A 26,081-nucleotide genomic window follows, 5' to 3' on the forward strand; every position below is an offset into this window, starting at 1 on the left:
TGTGTTGGTAGATGTGCAGAACTGAGGGATTTTTAGCTCCCCAAATCAGCATCACACCGCGCATACCACGATGTGGCGATGTGCTGAAACAGGTAGGCCATCAACAAAAGGAACAAACGGCATTACGTCACTCATCAAAATATTATTTGCACGGGCAGGTTAGGTGTAACTTAATGAAGATGCTTTCCGCATATTTGCTTTTATTTTGGAATCGGTAAGGGTTTGTGCGGCAGCTGACACCCCCCCTCCGGTCGCAGTGCCGTTACAGCGTTGCGAAGGCGTTCCCAGGCGCGCGGCGGTGCAGTGGGGAGGGCGCCGCTGGGGGCGTGGCCTGCTGACGCATTGCGGCTCAGCAAGCAGGGGATCGGGATCCCCGTCCGTGCAGGTCCTACTCCGAGCGCAGTCCGGTCCGGTCCGGGAGCCGGCAGAAAGACAGGTTTGGTAGAGTCGTGCGGCCGCCATCAGTGAAGCGCTTCGTCTTTCTTTAAAGATGGCCGAGGAGCGGCCGTGAGCCTGCGCTGTGGCTGCGAGTTCCTTATAACACAGCCTCCGCTCACTGCTGGATCATTCCTCTACTTCTTCCTCGGCCCTTGAATCGCGGACGGCAGGATGTCGCAGGGGCAGGATGAGAGCTCCGTGCGGGTGGCTCTGAGGTAGGTGATGGCGATTCCGGGTGTACCTGCTGCTGCTGGCCGCGCCGGCACCCCCTCAGCAGAGCACCGCCTCTCACCGGAGGCCTGCCTCTCCCTCCGTCTATCTTTACTGGGGGAAATGAATCCGGCGGCTCTCTCATTTCACCTCTCGCTGATTGACCTCCGATCGTGTGCAATTATTTAGATTGCGGCTACGTTTTAATGATCGAATAGACGAGATGCGACACGATGGGGGGCGCTCTTTGGGGGTGGAGATTAGGCTGGCGTACATGTAAAAACCTGTCATCACATACGTACATACATGCACATATATGAATTCGTACATGTATACATCATACGCATGCATGCATAAAGTGGGCGCGCTATAATAAAAGCGTATAATAAGCAGCCCTCATCTCCTCGGATGGGCTTTCTGCCGGACCTGGCAGCTTTTCCCGGGGGTGCCGGCTCACTGGACCCCTGAACGAGCGCTGATCGATGTAAGAGAGGTTTCCCTGACGGCCAGTCGCTCAATCGGCGCCCGCCGATCGATTCTTTGTTCGTCGGCCATGGCGGCTGCGGCCCGGTGCCCAAACCCGGTACCGACGCTTGCAAATGTACCGTGAAGTCCGCTTTCACGCCCAGAGCGGCCAGATAATGAGCCCTTGCCCTGTCCATTCATTTTCTGTTATTTTATCCCCCTCCCCCACCGTATCTACACTGAAATAAATGAATGCGTGTCTTTGTTGGGGGCGCCTGTCACACGCAGATGTGTCAGGGTTAAAATAGGGGCTGTTTCTCGCCGGGAGAGCGCCGGCGGCCTGGCAGGCGTGGGGTAACTCTATCGGGGCGTAAATCCTACGAGAGCCTCCAGCACGGACCCTTAAAAGTGCAAGTGGAAATCTAAATGCAGCCGTGAGCTGGGGTCGCGACCCCACACAGTGTCCGTGCGCAGGTTACAGAAAAGATGGTCAGTGCTGCTTTCTGCGTGGAACCCTGCTGCAGTGGTAGATTATAAAGAAAGTGTCAGGAATTTACAGTCTCATTACGCAGCATTAAACATAAGCAAACATGGCTGCCCTGTGTACCATTTTATGTTCGCTGTGGACATCGACCGGAAATGTGAGGCTGGTTGATCCACCACAGAGATGCTTACGTAGCCTGCCTCCACAGAAGTGGCTCGGTTTCCATACCGGCAATACGACAGACCATAATACAGGCATCAGAGGTCGGCCATGGGGGGGGGCTGGCCTTGGTGGTGGATGCTGAGTCCCTCTTTTCATAGTGGTTCTTCAAGGGCGCTGGGTGACTGCGGTCATCTGACTGGCTCTCTCTCTCCGGTCTCCCGGGAAACATGGCCTCTAATTCGTTTTTTTTGCTTTGATGATTGATCACATGCAGCCCGGCTCTGTGGCGCATCTCCCAGCTTCAGCCGTGTTCCCGAAGCCCGAGGTCCTCGTCTTTCCGGAAGGCTCCGGGTCGCTCCAACTGATAAGGGCCTGCTTGTGAGGTGTGGCGGGCCTTTATCTGAGGGTCTTGCTCTGACCTTGCTGTACTCCAACCTGTAATCAGGAGAGGGGGAGAGTCTTATGGGTTAATGCAGCATTGAGAGCCGAAGTTAAAAACAGGGTAGAAAGAGCCGGACTGGAATGTATGTCAAGGTTTATCCCCTCCGTGCCTTTCGAGGTCGCGCTGTTACAAAACCAGACTGCTGATGACAAATTGCTGTGTTCTTAACATTTTCTGTTTTGCACAAAGCCTGCTATGGATTATGGGAATTCCCACCGCGGATGTATTTTATGCAACTTGCGCTTATTATTTTGCTAAGCACGTCCCCTTTCTGCTGCACTACAAAAGTGTGCTGATCAGATCATTTCTAGAAAGCTTTCAAACGGAGGCGCAGCCTTCCGGGGAGGCCGTATTCCGCCCACCGGTGAGGACAAAGCCGCTTCCGTGGAGAGACGGGCAGGTGGATCCGGCCGTTCATGTGAGACGCCGCAGCAGGGAACAATGGAAGCTGCCAAACAAAAGCAGCGCTTGCTCAGGTTACCGCGATGTGGCCCAGTGCTGAGTGACCCTGCGTCTGCAGGGCAGACTTTGACCTGCGTCGCTGGCTGCGTCCCGACTGCCTGTCAGTGCCAGGAAAGCAGCGACTGGCTGTATCAGCAAGCCTCAAAGGAGAGAGCAAACCTCAAATAAAGCTGCCGTCTTTCGTAACACCGCTTTGAGGTCACTTGCTCATTCTTTCGGTGTGTTTCAGCTTGTAGCAGTAGTGTGCTTTTGTTAAAAACAAACAAAGCGGGTATGAAATGACATTAATGTTCCGGAATGACTAGTACTGTATTGATCTGCTCTAACGCTGCACTCGAGGTTCACAAGCGCTCAAATCGCAAGCACGCCACGTCTCTCCGTGGGCCGATGTGCCCTTCATGTGAAGGCCCATCTCTGGAGATTCCGGAGCCGTTCCGGAAGCTTCCTCCTGTGGTCTGAGTCTCTCTACAGAGTGTGAGTAGGGTGTGTAGAGCAGATTATAGGTAATTACACTGTGGAGAGTAAACTGTGCCCCGCCCCTTTGCCCCGCCCCTTTGTCCCGCCCCTTTGCCCCGCCCTCTGTCCGTCGTCACCCTGCCCTTTCCCATCCCTTTGAACACAGGAAGTGGTGACGGGGTCTATATTTGGGTCTGGTGTCTCGGAATTCCGGCCCGGGAAAATGCAAGCTCGCTGCCAGGCGTCCTCGTGGACGACGCGGTTTTTGCACGCACCCCTACAGTGCGCCGCCCGCTTGGCTCAGTCTGTGCGGTCACTGCAGACAGTACCTCCCGGGTCCTTTTGGGTCACTGTGCTCGTGCATGGTGGAGGTCGTGGGCCCCTGTGGCACTTTGGCGGAGCCAGGCGCTCGCACGCGTCTCAGGGCCTCGAGCAGAAGTCCCAGGTCAGGCACAGAGATAGCAGTGTGTGCTTAAGCCCCTTATCTGGCCACTTGGAATTTCGGTCTTTGTCATTCTGGTTGTCAGCCTGGCCCCATTCTAAAGGCAGGGCAAATGTTTTTTATCATTAAATTTTTCATGCTGTACTTTTTTTTCTCTCCAAATGAATCCGTGTAACCAGAGGTCATGAATCCCGTCTCCTCAGGTTCAGGATTGTCCTACATTCGCTGTTTTTTTTTTTTTTTTCCCTTGTTGACTCCGTAAATACTGAGAGTTGTAGCGTCGTGTTGGGCGAGTGCCTGGCAGCTCGGAGACGGGCGGCAGAGATCGACAGCGTGAGCGCGTTCGATCCGCTCCCTGCCCCCGGACATTTCGCTGTGCTGCGGTAATTAGCGTCAAATCTCCGCTGTCGTGCGGAGCTTGTCTGTACCTGTCTGCCTGACACTAGCTTTTAATGCCTCTTAATGTTTCGTTCTCATCTAAATCACTTTCACTGTGAGCAGTTCTCAGAGGTCTCGGGGGGGGGGGGGGGGGAAGCAGCCACGCCATTGAAACGGCACGTCCTCTTTCGTTACTGCGATGTTTTTACCGACGATAATCATCAGCAAAGAACTTTCCCACTACAGAGGCTCAGCAGGTAACATCTGTTCCTGTAGCATGTTTTAATTAACACTTGATATCATTGCATTCTTCTGAGTCCGGAAGGTGGATCCCATTATTGATGAGAACATTGCTGCATGAGGTCTTCAAGCTGTGTAACGGGCTGAGTTAACCCTAACCCTAAGCGTAACCCTTACTGTAATACATGAGGTTTTAAGGTATTTGACGGGGCTGGTCTGGTCCAGGCTGCAACCTGCTCCTGCATACAGAGCCTCCTGCTCAGAGATCCATGTGGTGCCATATTGCATGTAAGATGCCAGTTCAGGGCACAGTGACATCCACGCCACAGGTAGCTAGGTGGAGATCACACGTCACCCGTGCAAATATCACACATCACTCCTCCTGTGCAGAAAAACACCCTTCCAGAAGAGGGAATCGGCCGCTTGAGGGAGACTGAGGTCGTCTTCCGGTTCTGGCATGAGCGCATATTGAGCTGGAGTAACTGACTCATGTTCTCTGTGAGTCGAGCTGTAGAGATCTGCACCGTGGCCACCTCCAGCGTGGCAGGATTCCCCGCCTTAGCGTCTCCTGTCTCTGGTGAGGGCTGCACCCTCCAGACCTGCTCACTCGCTCCCCAGCCGTGGAGCTGTGTTTACATCAGGACCTTGTAGCATGGAGTGTGTGTGTGTGTGTGTGTGTGTGTGTGTCTGTGTGTGTGTGTGAGTGTGCCACCTTCGACCTGCCTGTCACCCCACGCTGGATCTCCTGTCTCTCGCTGGCCAGAACTTTCAGCGACTTGTTTCTGTCCATCAGACGGCCACGGAGCTTAATGTTCAAACTGTCTGCAGCATGAACTTTACTCCGGAGCAGAAATCACTCTTCGTGCCAGAAGGCTGTTTAACCTCTACAGCCATGTAGGGTAGTGAGATAGTCACTGTACTTGTTGAACTTTACTATTATTATTATGAAATGATATCTGATGAATTCATTGGCCGAAGGAAACCTATTTATATAGGTGACCAGAATGAGTGAACAGTCTGCAAAATTCCCAAATTCCGTTTGTTTATTCTGGACATGTACAGATGTGGCTCCTCGTCTCATGTAAAGCGTGTCGGTGATGCCAGACGAAGATGGTGTCACACAGGGGGGATGCTCTCCGTCAGCCGTCGCCATCGGCGACAGAGCCACTCCATCTGCCCGCTTGGGCTCCGCCCTGATTACGGGGGCTGTCCTCCCCGTCCCAGCCTCAGCTCTGCTTCCCTGAGCTCGCCATCTGCTCACTGGACCTCAGCCCAGCCCGCCTCCCCAGCCCAGCTAAACCTGACAGCCCCCCTCCCCCCCCCCCCCAGCATAGCCCAAGAGAGGTCCAGGGGCCGGTCATCTCCGACAGGCAGATAATAGTCATACACACTCGGTGGGCCTCAATAACGCGACGTCATCCCAGGTCCTCGGTCACTGCAGATGAGCGTCTTCATGGTCTTCCATGGCTCAGCCGGAGCTCTCCGTGCTGATAAAGGTGATCTCATCTTCCCAGGGCCTTTGTCAACAGGCCCTGTCTGAACAATAACCCCCTCGGCTTTGCTGGTGGGGGGAGTGAGATTTCACATGCCGGTTGGAGTCCGGGATCAGCCGGGGTCTGTTTTGCAGATCCCCTCCCTCGTCAGGAGACGCTTGCCACCGCTGCTGTGTCTGGGTGCGGTTTCACTCGGTTGTTTTTGCTTTTTGAATGTTTCCATTGCAGCGCTGGTCTGTCAGGCTCCTGTGGATGGCTCTCTGTGTCCTGTGTGTCCTGGCAGGAGCTTATCTCGTATCCTCAGTGTTCTTCTGTCGCATCATCGTCAGTCTGTGTGCCGCGGGGGCTGGGGATCTCCTTCCTGTTCCCCCCTGGCCCCTGCTGGGTGTGAGCGAGTACAGTGACCCCCCGCACTGGGAGAGTGGTTTTTTTCCTGTATGAAGTCTGCATGGTGACCCCCGCCCTGCAGAGTGGGTGGGAGCAGGGGAGGGGGGTTTGGAGGGAGTGTCTTCTCTTTGCTGTGTCCATGTGGAGCTGCAGGTTCTGTCCATGATACCTGCCACACATTCAGGTCTGGATAAAAACGCGATGTAATAATTGCCGTGGATCTGCTCGCATTGCATCATGGGAAATGTGGCGTGGCTGTGATCAACACGGGGGGGGGCAGACTGTACCTGCTATTTTTGTTTTATTCTGTCCTGGGGGGCAGTGGCATGATCTTTGCAGGACAAACGTTCGTGTTACAGGGGAGCATGCATCTCACCCCCCCCCCTCCCCACATGCTACCATCTCGCCCTGCACATCCACCGCTCCAGCCCCCCCCACTTTGTTCTCTCCTCCTTTTGTGCTGGCTTTCACCTCTACACAGCCTTTCCTTTTTCCCGTTGGGGAAGGGGGGCAGTGTTCTTATCCCCAGCCTGATCTCTCTCAGCGTTTGGGGCATCGTTTTTAGCGGGAAGGTGCTTTGCATCCCGTCGGTCGGACCGTGGTACCGAGGGTAGAGGCTCTGCCCCCTGCTGGTCAGACGTTAACCTGCTGGCTTCAGATCTGCCAGACCAGGCCTGTAAACTCAGAAAATGGCCTTGTAGCGTCAGTAAGTTTTAACGCAGGCTAAAGGGTCAGCTTGTTTTATTTGATGCATGTCCAGGCCGGTGTCCGTCCTGTGGGGGGGCGCCGCTGAGCCCGTCATCCTGACAGGAAGCTGTCCTGCGATCCCCGCCTCAGCAGCGCCGGCCGTCCTCAGCTTTTGTTTGCCGCCGTCCGTGTTCTCGTTCCGCTAAAAGAAAGACAGCCTTTCTCTGCCCGAGGCACCTGAACCCAGGCTGGCCTTCGGAAGCAGTGAGGCGTGCCCGTTGCCTAGGAGTCTGTTGCTACGGTTACAGCGGAAGGCAAAGAAGGTGGAGGAGGCTGGGAAGTGGCGGCCTGATACTTGGGACCCCCGTCAGGGTTTGGGGTAGGGGCAGAATATCAATCTCAGTGTAAGTGCTGACAGACTGAAAATTCTGAGAAATATTCAGCTGTTTCAGGCCCCTTGTTTTATTACCGTTTATAAGGTTAAACATGCTTCTGTGCTGGTGCTGTGTTAGCGGGCTGCCATGTTAAATTGATGGAGATTTCTGCTTCGGTTCCTGTGTTTCGGCTTTCGGGGAGGGTGGAGCAGCCCGAAACAGCAAATCTTCATCCCCCCCCGGACAGCATGGGGTGTCTAAGCTCCTGTGTGTAAATGTGGCTTTAAAACAGGCCACAGATCACTGGCAGAGCTAAGGGCGTAAGCTGATAATGATGCCAAGGGGGGTAGGTGGGCTAGAGGGTGGTGCTGGGAGACACCTGGGCGGGGCTATGGGCACCTTCTGCTGGTCACACGGCTCATAGCCCCCGGCCTGGCAGGGAGGGGGTGGGCCATTTCTGCGTTTCCCAGTAACGGTAACCGGAGTAATGAGGCCGGTAGCTGCAGAGTCATTGGCGGCGTCACATGACTGCCGGCCTGCAGGCCGATCGTGGTCAGTGTCCCTGTCAGTGCTGCAGGTCACCCCTGCACCCGGGCTCTGGTCTCCAAAAGAAACGTTTCTTTTTCAATAAAAACCATTAAGCGCCATGTGTAGTAGAGTCTCTGGATTTGCCTCTTAATGAGCTTTGTTAAACATTCCTTTTAAAGAGCTGGGCCACGGGTTCAGGCAGGTTCACAAACACTTTATACCTGGGGGCAGTTATGGAGCTTCTGGAGTTGAACAGGAACATTCAGTAAAGGGGGGAAGGGTTAGGCTACTGGGGGGGGGTTTCTCTGAAGGTCCCGTAACTGTCCTCATTTTGAGGCATTACTGTTAACCCTGAAAATTTCACAGTGTTACTCATCTGTGATCTTCTGTGATCTTGCCTGAGGTCTGGATGGTTCTGCATGGTTAGGGGGGTGCATGAGTGACCCCCGGGGTATGAGGAATACACAGTTCAGTGTAGCTTCCAGTGGTGTTTGCAAATGCTCGTCCCTTATAAACTCACAGACTCCTGCAGATTAATAAGTTACCAGACACTTTCCAAACAGTTTGACCTGTGTTTTCTCTCCAAACAGACAACAGTACTTATTCTTGGGATTGGCTTTGCTAATCCTCAACTTTGGGACAGACTGCAGAGTCTGTGGGGTTGGAAACAGTTGGATTAAATGGCAGATTAGTGTTTAAATAGCTGTGAACAAGGAACATCTGCAGTACTGTGGGAGATTAGTGCTTCGGAGTCCCAAGTCTGTAGGGAGTGTTTGGTCCGTGTTAGGGGAGGAGCTTTTGTAGGCCTCCGAGAGGTTGGACGTCTACTTTCAAATAATAGCAGGTTGAACTCCTGCAGTACTGTGCAGGACTTTCGTGAAAGAGATTTCACCAGGGTAAAGCATAGTAGACACAAGGATTTCATTGGTGTATAGGATAGTACACATTAGGATTTTACCTGGTTAAAGCCCAATGCACAGATGTATTTCACTGGGGTAAAGTGTAGTACACACGGTAATGTTAGCAGGCTTTTGAGTGGTTAATGCATAAAACATTGCTGTTCAAAATACCTTGTATATAGTAAGGTAGACCCAGTCTGGATGGATGGATGAATGAATGGGTAGATGGATGGACGGTTAGATGAATGAGTCTCCTCTTCCTTGGTGTGTCTCGGCTGAACACGGCACACTGGCTGCGTTGTCCCTGCGAGACAGACGCTGTGTCCCGCACGTGCAGTTTCCCTAGTGATGCCATGGAATGATGTCACCACTCAGTCTGTACCCTGACGTGGCTATTCGGGCACGGGAGGGCTGTCACCTGCAGTAAGGAATTGGGAATCACTGTGGCTTTTATCCCGAGGTTGTCGATCAGTCAGTGGGCTGTTTCTGGCCTCGTGTGTATTCTGATAACAGGGAGGGGTCATAGATAATCATGTGCTGCTGACAGGGTTAAGGCACACGGCAGAGGGTGACTGTTTCCTCATAATAAAGGAAAACAGAAAATATTTTAATTACCTTCCAACCTGCTGGTATCGGGGCATGACTGGCCTGGGGGGGGGGGGGGGGGGGGTTGCAGGCAGCTAGAGGTTTGTTATGCCCCCCTCTTCCCTGCTGTGTTCTGGATTTTTCCGCTTGCTCGGTGCACTGCGTGACATCCTCCACCTCCAGACAGCTGTGTGAGGAAGGCTTAGGGCTGTACTGAGTAACTGTAATATTAGTATTATGTTGCTAATAGTAGTAATATTTCTCATTTGAAGGAGCTCCAGAATGCCCAGCAGGTCAGAGTCAGGCTCCCTCTCTGTGTGTGTGTGTGTGTGTGTGTGTGTGTGTGTGTGTGTGTGTGTGTAACCGAGCGCCTCTTTAACCAAGCTGCTTACCCCTAAAAGTGAGCCATCCGGTGTCCCGCTGTGCTAACGGCTGCCGTGTTCGTGGAGCTGCAGAATGCTGACTCTGGTGCTCCCCGTCGCGTGGGCGAAGCTTCGGAAACTGTGACAGGCTCTCCCCCCTCGCCGGGTGCCTACCTCCTGCCCCTCCCCGGCAGTGCAAGCGTGGCACCGGCCTGGTGCCGCCTCCTTTTGTTATTGTCCACAAAGCCGCCTTTGTGCCCCTGCTGTTGACCTCGCCGCGTCCGGCGCCTGCTCTGCCGTTCGGACCGTTAACCGGGCCTCTCCCAGACTGGCGGTGGTGACCCAGGAAGACAGAGCGCGTGTTTGTGATGGGCTGGAAGAGCTTGGGGGCGGGGCATCCTGCTTGGGGGCGGGGCATCCCGCTTGGGGGCGGGGCATCCCGCTTGGGGGCGCTGCCAGCGGCTGCCGTTCCTGCTCCGGCATGGGGCTCCAAAGGGGAGACAGATGTTCCTCTGTTCACCTGGCATTTTGCACAGATCTTGGTGGCGCCCCTCCTGGGGGGCTTGGGGGGGGGGGAGGGCGGTACAGCGAGAGCTCTGTTTGCCTTGGGAAGCAGGGGGACCACACACACACACACACACACACACACACACACACGGCCCTAGGGCAGCCGTTAACCCTGGGAGGTCAGGAATAACAAGGGTTTTCATATCCGTCGTTTAAATTGACACCGACCCCGGGCTGTGCCGTAAAGACACGTGATAATCAGGCTGCGTTAAGCCTCATTCTCCACTGGATTCGACTGGATAAACGGAAAATGTGACCAACTGCTGAGCCGGCAGAATGGAAGGTGGCTCCTTCTCCCAGAATGTGAGCTGCACCCACGTGCCGTCCGGCACACGGTGGGTGCTGAGGGCTTAGTGACCCGCTGCCATTGAGGTCACCAGAGGGTGCACCACACCTGCTATGGGTATTCAGGGCGCCTCTAGCTCACAGGGGGGGGCCACTCGCATTTCATAATATCACATGGGCGTTAAGGGAGACATGATTGGATGATGTCTTGCCTCTCTCTCCCCCCGCCCCCCCCCCCCGCCAGGATCCGGCCTCAGCTGCCCCGGGAGAAGATCGAGGGATGCCACATCTGTACGTTCGTGACGCCGGGCGAGCCGCAGGTCATCCTGGGCAAGGACAAGGCGTTCACGTACGACTATGTGTTCGACATGGACACACAGCAGGACCCCATCTATACCGACTGCACAGAGAAGCTGATCGAGGGCTGTTTCGAGGGCTACAACGCTACCATCTTCGCCTACGGACAGGTAGCGCTGCACGCAGCCCTCGGTGCCTTCTGGAAGTTTCCACCACACGTGATCCCAGATAGTTTGTTCAGATGGGGTGGGGTGGGGGGTAGGGAGTCAGCCTCCTTTGTGCTGGGGCCCTTGGCTGTTGGGTCTCCCGCTTTGATACACTCTCTGCCAACAGTGCAGGTCTCTCCTTTGCACGGCTCTCCATCCCAGTGCTTTTACAGATTTCGAATATGAAAAGGCATCATGTTTCCCGGCTGGTCGCCATGGTGACTGAGCCCGCCCCCCAGCTGCGCTCTCTGCGCTGTTATTTTCCTGGCAGGGCAATGAATGGACAGGCATTCAGGAGCATTTTACATACATTACCACCAGGCCGGCGGCCTGTTAGCATAACTAACCCGTTCCCTGTCTTCCGGTCGCCCTGAAGCTCGCCTGCTTTCACAGAGCTTCTGCTCACGCTCCATCTGAGCACAGAAAGCACCACTTTGAGTCTCTCTCCCGCAACTTAGCCCACATTTAACAGACTGGTCTGCTCTGGCCGAGCTCTACGCAGGATATTCTGTGCTTACGTGTGATACTTTGAGGGGGGTATCCCTGCAGCGTCAGAGGCCAACTGTGGTCATGTTTGCCCCTCCTCCCAGACGGGCTCGGGGAAAACCTACACTATGGGCACGGGGTTTGACGTGAGCATCGCCGATGAGGAGCTGGGCATCATCCCACGTGCTGTGACGCACCTCTTCAAGGGCATCGAGGAGCGGCGCCAGGCAGCGATCGAGCAGAGCCGCCCCGTTCCCGAGTTCAAGATCAGCGCCCAGTTTCTGGAGGTATGGAGGGATGCCCTGGGGGGGCAGGAACCCAAACTATTCTTGATGGGACTGAGTGAAGAGTTGTACTGTATTAGCGGGGCCCTACGCCCCCACAAGCGTGACCTCTGACAAGTGTGACGGCAGCTGTCAGCAGGGCGGGATCATTCTCAGCTGACAGTTGTTGCATATTGAAATAACCTCGGGTTTTATGGTTAGCTGGAGACAGGAAGGGAGCAAGAGTCGGCCATCGCAGTGGGTCAAATGATCACAAAGCCCTTACTGTTCACCATTAAAATCCGGCTCAAGGTTCAGAGTTACAGCTGTGAGTCTTTGTGTTTCTCTACAGCTATACAATGAGGAGGTGCTGGACCTCTTTGACTCCACACGCGACCTTGAGGCCAGGAAGCAGAAATCCAACATTAAGATTCACGAGGACGCGACTGGAGGAATATACACAGTTGGGGTGACCACTCGAATGGTCACCTCGGAGACCGAGGTCAGTCTGAACTCACACCTAAGATGTGTCTGAAGCTGGTTCCTTCTATATCTATGTGTCCGAAGATGGTTCCCTCTGTGCCAGTGTGGCTGAAGCTGGTTCCATCTCTGTCTCTGTGTCTGAAGCTGGTTCCCTCACTGTCTCTGTTTCTGAAGCTGGCTCCCTCTCTGTCTCTGTGTCTGAAGCTGGTTCCCTCTGTGTCTCTGTGTCTGAAGCTGGTTCCCTCTCTGTCTCTGTGTCTGAAGCTGGTTCCCTCTCTGTCTCAGTGTCTGAAGCTGGTTCCCTCTCTGTCTCTGTGTCTGAAGCTGGTTCCCTCTCTGTCTCAGTGTCTGAAGCTGGTTCCCTCTCTGTCTCAGTGTCTGAAGCTGGTTCCATCTCTGTCTCTGTGTCTGAAGCTGGTTCCCTCACTGTCTCTGTTTCTGAAGCTGGCTCCCTCTCTGTCTCTGTGTCTGAAGCTGGCTCCCTCTCTGTCTCTGTGTCTGAAGCTGGATCCCTCTCTGTCTCTGTGTCTGAAGCTGGTTCCCTCTCTGTCTCAGTGTCTGAAGCTGGTTCCCTCTCTGTCTCTGTGTCTGAAGCTGGTTCCCTCTCTGTCTCTGTGTCTGAAGCTGGCTCCCTCTCTGTCTCTGTGTCTGAAGCTGGCTCCCTCTGTGCCTATGTGGCTGAAGCTGGTTCCCTCTCTGCCACTGTGGCTGAATCTCTCTCTTCCTCAGATGATGCAGTGCCTGAAGCTTGGTGCCCTCTCCCGCACTACGGCCAGTACGCAGATGAATGTCCAGAGTTCCCGCTCCCATGCCATCTTCACTATCCACCTGTGCCAAGTGCGCGTCTGCACCCCGGACAATGTATGTGTCGCCGTCCATCAACTGCAAAGGCTTCTGGGAGTTTTTTAAGGCCATGTTCAGTTAATGTAAATTAAGGCATATATAATTAGGCAAGAAGGTCGTATCAAATCACTGTCCTGTGCAGTGAAATTGGATTAGCTGTGTAGTGCAGTCGGCATCATGCAGAATCTCCTGAATCATTGGTGCTCCAGCAGGAGATGGACAACAGGATGGCCAACGGTTCCTCTGAGATGAACGAGTTTGAGACACTGACAGCAAAGTTTCACTTTGTGGATCTGGCTGGTTCCGAGAGACTGAAGAGAACCGGAGCGACAGGGGACCGGGCCAGGGAGGGCATCTCCATCAACTGCGGGCTGGTGAGTCAGGCTTTGCACTGGGACGGCGCTTTCGACGTTTCGTCATGGTTAATGCAACAAAGTGGCCGAGCTGCGTTTGTTAAAAGCGTTTTACTAAAGCATTTATGACCCCCCCCTCGCCATGCCTAAAAGAATCTCAGCAGCAATGATGGCATGTCATCCTCTATAAAGGCCATCATTCGTCATACCAGTAAAATACCCACCTGCTACAGACACCCGTCTCCACAGTGTCACCTAGTGGTTATTTACAGAAGTGCTTGGGTTTCTCAACAAGCTTTTTTTTTTTTTGAAAATCTTTTCCGAAATATTACATTTAGGAAAGAGAGATTATAAATAATAAAACATGATTACCTTTGTACAGATAACAAATGAGCACATTTGGAGGTGACTCTGTTCTGACTGTGGTCCTGTTCTCTAGCTGGCTCTGGGCAATGTCATCAGCGCTCTTGGGGACAAAAGCAAGCGATCGACGCACGTGCCTTACCGTGACTCCAAGCTGACACGCCTCCTTCAGGACTCCCTGGGAGGGAACAGGTGCCTTAGCGGAACTGCCCGACTCGATTACGCTGATTTTTAATGGGCCTTTACCATGTCTGTGTTTTTTTTGTTAAAAAAACGTTCTTTCTGTAATGCTGCCGAACAGCCAAACAGTGATGATCGCATGCATCAGCCCCTCGGACCGCGACTTCATGGAGACCCTGAACACGCTGAAATACGCCAACCGGGCCCGCAACATCAAGAACCGCGTCATGGTGAACCAGGACAAGGCCAGTCAGCAGATCAGCGCCCTGCGGACCGAGATCGCCCGTCTGCAGATGGAGCTCATGGAGTACAAGACGGTGGGGGCGGGGTCTCGGGGAGGGAGGGGCCAGGCACGCAGACAAAGTGGGGCGGAGCCTGGTAGATTGGGGCAGTAGAGAAGGAGGGGCCGATTAGAGATAAGCCCCTCCCTCCTTTATAATATATGCAGGAGTGGACTGTAAGGAGAATTGGCATGTCGGGGGGCTCCAGGTGGGATCCAGGAGGCTGGGGGGGGGGGGGGGGGGGTTGGGGGCGTGGTGCTGCTCTTTGTCCCTCAAGGCTTTTATCATGTATTTTTAAAATGCTTGGATGGTTATACCAGTAAGAATGTGGATCACAAAGAGGCAATTTATGAAACAGACTGCATTCTGTAAATATAATGACCTTGTCATAAGGGAGACTGGAGGCAGACTTACGTTCTCTTTCTGCATAGGGCAAGCGCATCGTGGGTGAGGATGGCATCGAGAGCATCAATGACATGTTCCACGAGAACTCCATGCTGCAGACCGAGAACAATAATCTGCGCGTGCGAGTCAAGGCCATGCAGGAGACCATCGATGCACAGAGGGCCCGTCTGACGCAGCTGCTCAGCGACCAGGCCAATCAGGCGCTGGCCAGGGCAGGTCTGTGCCGGGGGCTCCTCCTGCTGGCTGCATGCTGTCATGACGTCACTGCAATTCACCCACTGACCTGTGATTCACTTTACAGGGGAAGGGAATGAGGAGATTGGCAACATGATACAGAACTACATCAAGGAAATCGAAGACCTCAGGTATGCGGTCATCTCCTGTCACTGTGTTAGAACATATCCAGCGTGCTGTGGGCGTGGCCTCAGACAGCTGCTGCTCTAACTCTCTGCAGGGCCAAGTTGCTGGAGAGCGAGGCGGTGAGCGAGAACCTGAGGAAGAACCTGTCTCGCGCCTCCACGCGCTCCTCCTTCTACGGCGGCCCCGGCGCCTTCTCTCCCGCCCTCCTGGCCCCTGAGAAGGAGACATCTGACATCATCGAAATCGCCAAGAAGGACCTGGAGAAACTGAAGAGGAGGGAGCGCAAGAAGAAGAAGAAGTAGGTTTGGTTATGACTGCTGCTTATGAGCTTTGATGTGGACCAGAGGGGCTCTGAGCAAGTGCGATTGCAGCAGGTGCATTCTGGGTAATTGCCCCAGGCTCATCTAAAGCCCCAGCATGCTGTGAGTTACCTAACGTGCTTTTGGACACGGTTCAAGAATATATGCTTACAGTAATATGGGTATGTTAAGCTGTATAATTAGTAGATTTGACGCCCATCAAATGCGGCTGTTTATTGGAGTGTGTAGGCGTGTGTTTGTATGGTTGTTCTGGGCGCCTTTACAGTAGGAATGTGCGTGTGAGCTTTAGTGTGATGTGCACTCCTGCCTCCTCTGCCCCCCCCCCTCCCCCCCCAATTGCCCTGGGCAATTTCCCACCCTATGGAGCGGTCTTTGGCCAAACAGACCGGGACTAAGTCTCAGCATGCAAGCAGAGCAGATTTTAGAGCCTCTAGTGATGATAGGCAGTGACAGAAAGTGGTTTGACAGGACGTGACACTGCTTGGCAATTAGCGTACTGGGGTGCAGGCGTGCAGTATCTGCTCGGCATGCAGCATTAACACAGCCGATTAGCTCTCGTGGACAGGGCAGAGCACGTTCTATGCAGGTCAGTTTCACACTTGAGCCCTTGTGAGTTTTCACATGATGCAGAGGTACCCTGTGTGTGTAAACAGTAGCGTGGCCATGCTCTGACTCAGTGACAGCCTGCCGAGGACACCACCCTGCTAAGGAATTGTGGATCTGAAAATCTGAGACATTACCTCATATTTTGGATATACTTGAACTGTCTAATGTCTCTGTAAACTGTGTAAAATAGCAGGGGAATTAGTCAGTATCCATGGTGATACGCAGGGACACACCGATACCCTGGATAGTACTGATGTCTCATGGTGATACGCAGGGACACACCGATACCCTGGGTAGTACTGGTGTCTGATGGTGATAGGCAGGGACACACTGATACTCTGGATAGTACTGATGTCTGATGGTGATACGCAGAGACACACCGATACCCTGGATAGTACTGATATCTGATGGTGATACGCAGGGACACAGTGACGCCCTGGATAGTACTGGTGTCTGATGGTGATACGCAGGGACACACCGATACTCTGGACAGTACTGGTGCCTGATGGTGATACGCAGGGACACAATGATACCCTGGATAGTACTGGTATTTGATGGTGATACGCAGGGACACAGTGACGCCCTGGATAGTACTGGTGTCTGATGGTGATACGCAGGGACACAGTGACGCCCTGGATAGTACTGGTGTCTGATGGTGATACGCAGGGACACTCCAATACTCTAGATAGTACTGGTATTTGATGGTGACACGCAGGGACACAGTGACGCCCTGGACAGTACTGGTGCCCGATGGTGATACGCAGGGACACAATGATACCCTGGATAGTACTGGTATTTGATGGTGATACGCAGGGACACAGTGACGCCCTGGATAGTACTGGTGTCTGATGGTGATACGCAGGGACACTCCAATACTCTAGATAGTACTGGTATTTGATGGTGACACGCAGGGACACAGTGACGCCCTGGATAGTACTGGTGTCTGATGGTGATACGCAGGGACACACCGATACTCTGGACAGTACTGGTGCCTGATGGTGATACGCAGGGACACAATGATACCCTGGATAGTACTGGTATTTGATGGTGATACGCAGGGACACAGTGACGCCCTGGATAGTACTGGTGTCTGATGGTGATACGCAGGGACACACCGATACCCTGGATAGTACTGATGTCTGATGGTGATACGCAGGAACACACCGATACCCTGGGTAGTACTGATGTCTGATGGTGATACGCAGGAACACACTAATACCCTGGATAGTACTGGTGCCTGATGGTGATACGCAGGGACACACTGATACCCTGGATAGTACTGGTATTTGATGGTGATACGCAGGGACACAGTGATGCCCTGGATAGTACTGGTGTCTGATGGTGATACGCAGGGACACACCAATACTCTGGATAGTACTGGTGCTTGATGGTGATACGCAGGGACACACCAATACTCTGGATAGTACTGGTGCTTGATGGTGATACGCAGGGACACACCGATACCCTGGATAGTACTGATGTCTGATGGTGATACGCAGGAACACACTGATACTCTGGATAGTACTGATGTCTGATGGTGATACGCAGGGACACACCGATACCCTGGGTAGTACTGATGTCTGATGGTGATAGGCAGGGACACACTGATACCCTGGATAGTACTGATGTCTGATGGTGATACGCAGGAACACACTAATACCCTGGATAGTACTGGTGCCTGATGGTGATACGCAGGGACACACTGATACCCTGGATAGTACTGGTATTTTATGGTGATACGCAAGGACACACTGATACCCTGGATAGTACTGGTGTCTGATGGTGTTACGCAGGGACACACCGATACTCTGGATAGTACTGGTGTCTGATGATGATACGCAGGGACACACCGATACTCTGGATAGTACTGGTGCCTGATGGTGATACGCAGGGACACAATGATAACCTGGGTAGTATTGATGTCTGATGGTGATACGCAGGGACACAGTGATACCCTGGATAGTACTGGTGTCTGATGGTGATACGCAGGGACACACTGATACTCTGGAGAGTACTGGTGTCTGATGGCGATATGCAGGTATACACCGATACTCTGGCAGTTATCTTTTAACTTGAAGGGATGCTAAGAGCTGTTGGTAAACCTCCAGGTCTCTTGTTTCCCCGAACTCTCTCTGACCTCTTCTTCCTTGCTACCCTCTGTATTCCCTGGTGTACCCTTCTTCTACACCCCTTTCCCCAATCTCCACCTCTTCTCGCCCCCCCATCTCTCCCCCCCCCCACCCCACCCCTCCCCCAAAGGCTCCAACTGCTGGAGGAGAGTCGGCAGGAGGAGGTTGAGGATGACAGGTTGGCTATGTCTCTCCTCTCGCTTCTCTAATGCTGTCCTCATTTTGACAGGTAGTTGCCAAACCTGGAGGAAAGCCCACTAGCAGCTCGCCAGCTGACTCTTGTCTTGTCCAGCCCCGCCCCCTTACCCTCCCCCCGCAGTTGGCCGTACGCTCTGCATATGCGCTCATTTCCTTTGGTCCTCACAGAAAGTCCTGCGGCTATATTTGTCTAAGAAGTAGCGGCTGCTGTAAGATCACAGAGCAAGATTCTATAGTCAATTAAGCGTTCAAATGTCAGTAACTTCTCTGAAATAATCCTTAATGTCTGCTCCCAAAAACTGTACGGAACCGCTCATTTAGACCTGTGGGTGGGTTTTATGTGGTCTGGTAACTACCATTTTCTACTGTAATCACCAGCCTAAACTGTTCCTTACTCTGGCTCCAGTAATTTACTAACTTGTCTGAACTTGATCGCTAGTCTTATAGCTTGATTTTTATTGATCATTGACATGGTATGTTTTGTGCTCTGTGGCACTTTGAACTCTATCTGATTAAGCTCTTCATTAACACTTTGCTTTAATTAGTGCTAAGTGTTTCGGAGGAGTTTATATTTGAGTAGTAACAGTCGAGTATGAGCCTGATCTTATGTTTGTAGTCTGGCTTCAGATCCATGCTGTCCCACTCATGCTTACGTTGTCTTGTTAATATAATAGAGGAACTTTTGGCATGAATGAGTAACTGTGAAGTGTGTAGCGGGTTGATCAGCTTCCTGCCTCCCTGTTATTTATCTCTCCCAGTGTGATCAAGGAGGACCTTCCTGACAATGAGCAGGACAAGGCAGCAGACATGGAGCTGTGTGAACGAGCCATCGATGATGGCAAAATGGTGCGCCGAGCCTCCTCTCGCCGGCTCCCCCTGGTGGGCAGTATGCAGAACTACAACGCAGCTTTTCAGCACCAGTGTTGATGACACGGCATCTGTTTTTGTAAAACTAACAGGAGGTTCAGGAGGGAAGTGACCACGAAGAGGGGGAGGAGGAGGAGGAAGAGGAAGAGGAGGAAATGGAAGCAGAGGAGAGCTCTGATGAGTCTGACTCTGAGCTGGATGAGAAAGGTGACATCTTATCGGACAGCCTTAACTTAAGACGGGTACCACAACTCGTTCTTAACCCAAACCTCGTTCACCTCTGCTGTGTGTTTCTGTGCCGGGCAGAGAACTTCCAGGCAGACCTGGCCAACATCACATGTGAGATCGCCATCAAGCAGAAGCTGATCGACGAACTGGAGAACAGCCAACGGAGGCTGCACACGCTCAAGCAGCAGTACGAGCAGAAACTGATGATGCTGCAGTGCAAGATCCGGGATACTCAGCTGGAGAGGGACCGCGTGCTGCACAACATGGGTGCGTGTAGCTGGCGGTCTCTCCCGCCTGATCTCCGGGGCCCTGGGGCTCCGCAGTGACGGGCTCTGGCGTTTTTCAGGTTCGGTGGAGACCTTCACCGAGGAGAAGGCCAAGAAGATCAAGGTCGAGTACGAGAAGAAGCTGAGCCTGATGAACAAGGAGATGCAGAAGCTGCAGTCGGCCCAGAAGGAGCACGCCAGGCTACTGAAGAACCAGTCACAGTATGAGAAGCAGCTGAAGAAGCTGCAGCAGGACGTGGTGGAGATGAAGAAGACGAAGGTACTGTCGGCCGGCCACCAGGGCCAGCAGGATCCGTGGGTGTCACTGGGAGGAGACCTGGTCTCACAGTAGCACCTCCTCAGGTTCGCCTCATGAAGCAGATGAAGGAGCAGCAGGAGAAGAACCGCATGACCGAGTCAAGACGGAACCGTGAGATTGCTACCCTGAAAAAGGACCAACGCAAGCAGGAGGTGGGCATTAAGGGGGAGGGGGGGGGTCAACCAGGCAGGAGGGGGCACTGGGGGGGTGGTGGTCAAATCAAGTAGGAGGTGGGCACTGAGGGTGTGGCGAGTAAATCAGGCAGGAGGTGGGCATTGTGGGGATAAATCAGGCAGGCAGGAGGTGGGTACTCGGGCGGGGGGTAAATCAGGCAGAAGGTGGGCTCTGAGGGGAGGTAAACCAGGCAGGAGGTGGGCATTGGGGGGGGTAAACCAGGCAGGAGGTGGGCATTGGGAGGCAGGTAAATCAGGCAGAAGGTGGGCATTGGGAGGCGGGTAAATCAGGCAGGAGGTGGGCATTGGGAGGCGGGTAAATCAGGCAGGAGGTGGGCATTGGGAGGCGGGTAAATCAGGCAGGCAGGAGGTTATTTCCTTTGGATCTTCCTGCTGCTTCTGAGCTGTTGTTCTACATGCTGCCCCACAGCATCAGCTCAGGCTTCTGGAGGCTCAGAAGCGACAGCAGGAGCTGATCCTGCGCAGGAAGACCGAGGAGGTGAGCAGCCAGCTGACTGCTGGACGTGTCTGCAGGTCGACCAAACTTTAGAAAAGGTCCTTAGCTTTAATTGTCAGCTGTTCAAAAAATGGACTCTGGACCTGTTTAAACATCTCAGGTGTGTGTCAGGTAGAGTTTGGATGAGATTCGTAACTAACTTCCTTTTTAGAGCAGAGCTAAATGCTGACTTTTAGTCTAATTACTTAGCAGTTCCTTCCTCATGGGTTTCGAGCTCCTTTAACTTCTCGGTGATCCTGTCACAGGTCACTGCCTTGCGGCGTCAGGTGAGGCCAACGTCGGGGAAGGTGAACCGCAAGGTGAGCTTACCGGAACCACTCCAGGACCCCTCCCACCGGGCCCCCGCAGGCCGCGTGCTCTCAGGTGGCGGTGTGATGGCCCCCAACGGATCCAGGTACCTCTCCTACGGCTCCACTCCACTGTACCGGGGGAGGGCTGGTCAGGTCGGGTCTAACGTGGACCTGCTTCTGTCCCAGGAAGTACCAGCAACGCCTGGGTGGTGTGTACTCCACCAGGATGGCCCGGACCAAGTGGCAGTCCCTGGAACGTCGTATCTCTGACATCATCATGCAGAAGATGACCATCTCCAACATGGAAACTGACATGAACCGACTTCTCAAGGTGTGTCTTCTAGGATGAGACTCTGGGTCTCCACCGGCGGGGTGGGGGGGGGGGGCTACCGCAGGTGACCCGGCATCAGCCATTTTCATGTTTGACCTCTTTTATTCATCCTTGGACAACAGCAACGTGAAGAACTGACGAAACGGAGGGAGAAGGTTTCCAAGAAGAGAGACAAAATCGCCACCGAGGGGGCGGACGCGGACAAGACGGTGCAGGCCCTGAACGAGGAGATGGAGTCCCTGACAGCCAACATCGACTACATCAATGACAGCATTGCTGACTGCCAAGCCAACATCATGCAGATGGAGGAGGCGAAGGTACCAGAAACATCTCAGTGTGTCCTCACACCGTCACGACCCTTTGCTTGAAGACCATGGAGCCATGGGAGCCTGGAAGTGAGCTCTAAAGCACGTTGTCGCCAACAGGAGGAGGGTGACACCGTGGACGTGACGGCCGTGATCAGCTCCTGCACCCTCTCGGAGGCCCGCTATCTGCTAGACCACTTCCTGTCAATGGCCGTCAACAAGGTACCTCATGAAACACGGAACTACATGAGTTATCACCTGGGTCAGACTCTACAGAGTCAGCGTTTGGGTCACATATCACAGTTTCGCGCTACTTATTTCTTCTGGTTGATCTATGCATGACAGTGCTGTTGACCGTGAGTCTGACGTGTAGGATGCTCACGCTCATGCAGCATGACTCACTGTAGATGTACGTGTGCATGAATGTGTCGGTACGTCACCGAGCGGCAGGCTAGGCTGTTCCCAGGCTCCATCGTGTAGAACGCAGCGCGTTAAAGGCTTCATCTGCTCCGCCCAGGGACTGCAGGCGGCCCAGAAGGAGTCGCAGATCAAAGTGATGGAGGGCCGCCTCAAACAGACGGAGATCAACAGTGCCACTCAGAACCAGCTGCTGTTCCACATGCTGAAGGAGAAGGCGGAGTTTAACCCCGAGCTGGATGCCCTGCTTGGCAACGCCCTGCAAGGTAGCACCAGCTTTGTGGGCAGGCGCCATGCAGGCCTGGCCTTGGAGTGTTAAGCCTCGGGAATGGATGCTGATGTCTGGGGTCACGGCGGCCCCAAGGGTCACTGAGGTCGTACCCAGGATATGTGTGTGACTGGGGCGTCACAGATGCTCAGCGCAGTAACCCTCTACACCCACCAGATGTCACCGCCAGTGATTTAAGTATGTTTGACTGAATAGTGGTTCCCTCTCACATGCCGTCAGCTGTGACTGTGGCCCAACCCCCCGCCTCGGCACCTCAGCCGGACGCGGTTCCCGGACCCTGATGGCAGCATCTTTCCCCGACGCCGCCTCTGGCATTAGAGGCCAGTTTTGGCCGCTTCTTTCTTCCTCTTGGCTTCGGTTGGGTCGGGATCAGCCTGTTGATCTGTGTGTTTCTGTCCCCCTGTCGCCCGAATCCAAACAGAGTTGGGTAACATACCAGCAGGTGAGTATCGGACGTCGGGCCCTCCCGCTGCCACCGTAATGCGTGCATGGGCCCCACCGCTAACCTGCGGGCGCAGCCGCGCCAAGCGATACAGCATGTGGTGCTTTGCTGCAAAGCTCCCCCCCCCCCACCACCACTGACCCCACCCTGCAGCCACGCATTAGATCCCCTAACCATCCTTAGAGTGCCTTATAGACTGGACCTGATGCCGGGATCCGTGGACCCTCCCAGGACCCCCGTCTGCTCTTGAGTCCGCTGTCGTGCATTTAACCTGACATCTGATCTCTGACCCCCCCAGCCGTCGGTTCTGTGGAATTCAGAGATCCGAGCTGAGCTGCTGTTTTTGCCGCATCCCCAAACAGCATGTCATTCGAGCCGCTGTGTCCGTCCGCTTTGCCTTTTTCTCGCCAGGTGTGTTTGTGCACAGATTTTCTTGCGTAGCCTCCAAGAGAAGAGGGATACCCAAGCACTTGGTATATATGCCCAAATACGCGTCGTTTCTGAAAGCATCAGTGGCCTGGCGTCAGACAAGGCTGTGTGAGAGTGGCGGCTCGGCTATTAAGGCAGGCCGGAGGGGCGGAGCCAGACCGCTGACTGGTGATGTTTTCGTCACACAGAGAACGGAGAAGAGAGCAGCAGCGACGAGTCTGCACAGAGCCCTGCGGCCGAAGGGAGGTAAGGTCCCGCCGGCCTCCGTTCGCCGTGGAGACGCTAGTATGCGTTTTGTCATGGATTTGTCCCCCTGTGTCGCCCTCCTCAGCTCCCTGGCTTCCGACCTCATGAAACTCTGCGGGGAGAGCAGACAGAGGAGTAAGGTATTTCCCTCAAAGTCGCCGCGCTCTGTGAGATGGACCACAACCTCCAATGGCCTTCGTGGTTGGATGTTGACAGTATGTTTTATATGGCTGGGGTGCTGTACCAGTGATCGGAAGTCACCGTGTCATGTGACCCTTAACTGCCAATTGCTACAGGGACTGTCAATTCTGCGTCGCTTTTGGATGAAAGCATGCATTAAATACGTAAAATGTAATGTAAAACTTGTGCTTTTCTTGCTTGTGTTTGGCACGAGTGACCTGGTCTCGCCGTGTGTGTCCTTGGCACAGGCTCGCAGAAGGACCACCACCCAGATGGAGCTGCTCTATGCCAACAGCACCGACCCCTCATCTGATGTATCTGCTGGCGAATTCTCCTCCCCCCTCCTTCCATTGGCTGAGACCCAGGAAGGGGGCGGGGACCCGGAGGGCACTGGGGTGTCCCATAGGGATAGGGACTTCCTGGGTCCTGCTGCAGGCTTGTCCTTAAAGCTGGGTAGCATGTAAGTTTGGACCAGCACGCTAACCTCACTCACCCATCTGCATGAATGCACGCTTGCTGTTGCAGCCGCTCTCCTTTTTGTTACTTTTCTGAAAGCACCCCCCCCCCCCCCCCAAAAAAAAAAAACACAGACTGCCCTGCAATGGAAACACGGGCAGACACGTACAAGGTTTGCGATGAGCTTTTCTCTAAGGCTGCATTACACCTTAGCATGTAGCTTGCGAGCACCACGTCTTCACGTTTAACTCCAGTGTAACTCATCCCTAATTGAAGTTGCTTGGTAACTTGGACAGAAAAAAAAAACGTGACACTGCTCTCAGATCAGCCGCCCCGAGCTCCAGAGGGGAGGCGTGACCCCTGCTCGACACAGTCTGTCGTCCTCTGCTGCGACTCCTCTCAGCTACATGTCCTTTCCTTCTGAGGTTCGTTTAGCTGTTTCCTACCGGTCTGCTCAGTTCGTCCACAAACTGTAACCTTAATGGGTCTGAAATCACTTTCCTAAACACCCACGGCTGGTCTCAGTGGGTCTCTAACACTTTTATCAGAGAAGCGGCTTGGGGACACCTTTCGGTGCGACACACAGTTTGGGTGTCTCACTATAAAGAGCCCCCAGCACACGAATGACTAATGAAGAAGGACCTTGAATTGGGGACAGGGTAACCAGGTAACGGTCCACATACTCCAACCCATACTGCATGTCCTATACTGTCTGTACATACCTGATAGGTCTTGTTCTGTTTGCCTTGAGTTCTGCCTCTTCCACCCTCCCCCGGCGCCGTGGTTAACTGTACACACACCTGTTCAAACATCAGCTCCAGTGCACGGCCTCTCCCGGGGGCTGAGAGGAGACTGCCCGAGCCCTCCCCTCTCACCAGGAGGAAGATGTATGAGAAGGCCCAAATGGCAGTCGACAAGGTCAAGGGCAAGGAGATGAAACAGTAAGAGCTAGCGCCGCCCTGCTGGCCCGAGGCTGAAGTGACGATGAGCTACTGTTATCAGCCCTTGACGTGCACAGAAAAAGCATGTTTTTACGAAATCAGCGATGGCACAGGCTGATCTCATTCTCTTCTGAAGTCCTACACTGAATGTAAACATCTTTAATTAGACTCAAAGCATCTTTCCCCAAGTTAAGTTGTCCTCACTCTGTGTGTAAGTTTATGCTCAAGAGTAAGTCAGTCCAGATATGCACAGCTATAAGAAGCAAATCAGCAGTTTGAGCAGACATTCAGTGTTTGACTTCCTGATCAACATTTTGGCCGTTTGATTAAAACTTGCCTAATGTTTTAGAGTACTTCACCCCTTCCACTGTTTCCTGTACTTCTTTCCAAGCATTTTCCGAGCTCCTGCTTAGAGTTTGAGGAAACATGGCTCACGGCTGTCGCCGCCTAGTTAATGGCTCTGTTGCTCAATAGTCTGTTTGATCTGCATCGCTTTAGTATGGCTGATGGTCTCTTACTTCTGACTCTAAATGCCACCCTCCTGCTGCTCCTCGGGTGCCGGTCCAGGACCAGGACCACAGAGTCACATAGAGTCACAGTGCCATAGAGTTCAGGATGCCGTCACGTGCGGCATGGCTGCGGTTTGCTGACTGCCTCTGCCTCAGCCTCCATGTCTACCTCCCCAGCCCCGACTCAGGGACCCCCGAGGCCAACGCGTCCCTCCCCTCCCCTCCGGGCCGCTTCCAGCAGAACGTTTTTAACCGCCTAACGCTTCCTCTCGAGAGTGCAGATCCTCCACTCAATAAGTAAGACAAAAACCACCCAGAGACTTTGACTGAGCATTTGTAAGTGAGAACTTTATTTCGCAGATTTTGTTAGATTCAGACATTAATTGTGTAGAGTGATTGTCCTTGTTATTATTGGCAGTATAACAACATAGAGAGTGGAAAATTTAAATTTCTTTATTATAACTTTAATGTAATTACTATGGCTAAAGTGACATCATCCCCTAGAAAGGGTGATGCTTCGGAAGATCATGGATGTGTAGCACTGCTCCATCTTCATGCTGCAGTCCCAGTCTCGCTGTCACATGTTGCTGGAGGCTTGCCGGCCGTCCTCCTGATCCTGTCCTCAGCCTGGACGCCTCTCTGTCTCTCTCTTTCGTAACTCGTTCCCCCTGAGCACTAACCCACCTGCCCCTCTTTTCTCTGTGAGGTGACACGTCTGGTGATGCAAGCAGCTCGCCCTATGCTTTGTCGTCAGACA

At 53.5% G+C, this 26,081-nt stretch overlaps 1 protein-coding gene across 9 annotated transcripts in view; it reads left to right on the plus strand.

Annotated features, from left to right (window-relative positions):
* The first annotated feature begins 299 nt into the window (after positions 1-299).
* Positions 300-26,081, plus strand: part of kif21a (kinesin family member 21A) — a 29,440-nt gene continuing 3,658 nt past the window's right edge. Inside the window, exons 1-29 of one of the 9 annotated variants that reach the window (XM_049006443.1) lie at positions 300-653; positions 10,591-10,813; positions 11,440-11,622; positions 11,951-12,100; positions 12,811-12,942; positions 13,134-13,298; positions 13,717-13,832; positions 13,942-14,137; positions 14,533-14,722; positions 14,808-14,871; positions 14,961-15,164; positions 18,052-18,099; positions 18,878-18,965; positions 19,079-19,193; positions 19,293-19,481; positions 19,561-19,760; positions 19,844-19,951; positions 20,403-20,471; positions 20,735-20,883; positions 20,966-21,110; positions 21,233-21,427; positions 21,536-21,637; positions 21,933-22,098; positions 22,543-22,563; positions 23,181-23,238; positions 23,324-23,378; positions 23,667-23,878; positions 24,690-24,815; positions 25,502-25,621. In XM_049006443.1, the coding sequence (XP_048862400.1) occupies positions 610-653; positions 10,591-10,813; positions 11,440-11,622; positions 11,951-12,100; positions 12,811-12,942; positions 13,134-13,298; positions 13,717-13,832; positions 13,942-14,137; positions 14,533-14,722; positions 14,808-14,871; positions 14,961-15,164; positions 18,052-18,099; positions 18,878-18,965; positions 19,079-19,193; positions 19,293-19,481; positions 19,561-19,760; positions 19,844-19,951; positions 20,403-20,471; positions 20,735-20,883; positions 20,966-21,110; positions 21,233-21,427; positions 21,536-21,637; positions 21,933-22,098; positions 22,543-22,563; positions 23,181-23,238; positions 23,324-23,378; positions 23,667-23,878; positions 24,690-24,815; positions 25,502-25,621 (3,833 nt within the window). In that variant the 5' untranslated portion in view covers positions 300-609. The remainder of the gene's footprint in view (positions 654-10,590; positions 10,814-11,439; positions 11,623-11,950; positions 12,101-12,810; positions 12,943-13,133; positions 13,299-13,716; positions 13,833-13,941; positions 14,138-14,532; positions 14,723-14,807; positions 14,872-14,960; positions 15,165-18,051; positions 18,100-18,877; positions 18,966-19,078; positions 19,194-19,292; positions 19,482-19,560; positions 19,761-19,843; positions 19,952-20,402; positions 20,472-20,734; positions 20,884-20,965; positions 21,111-21,232; positions 21,428-21,535; positions 21,638-21,932; positions 22,099-22,542; positions 22,564-23,180; positions 23,239-23,323; positions 23,379-23,666; positions 23,879-24,689; positions 24,816-25,501; positions 25,622-26,081) is intronic. The other 8 variants (XM_049006444.1, XM_049006445.1, XM_049006448.1 and 5 more) reach the window with 8 other exon arrangements.

This window comes from Brienomyrus brachyistius, chromosome 1 (genome assembly GCF_023856365.1).
Source record: "Brienomyrus brachyistius isolate T26 chromosome 1, BBRACH_0.4, whole genome shotgun sequence".
In the NCBI taxonomy this organism is placed as follows: domain Eukaryota; kingdom Metazoa; phylum Chordata; class Actinopteri; order Osteoglossiformes; family Mormyridae; genus Brienomyrus; species Brienomyrus brachyistius.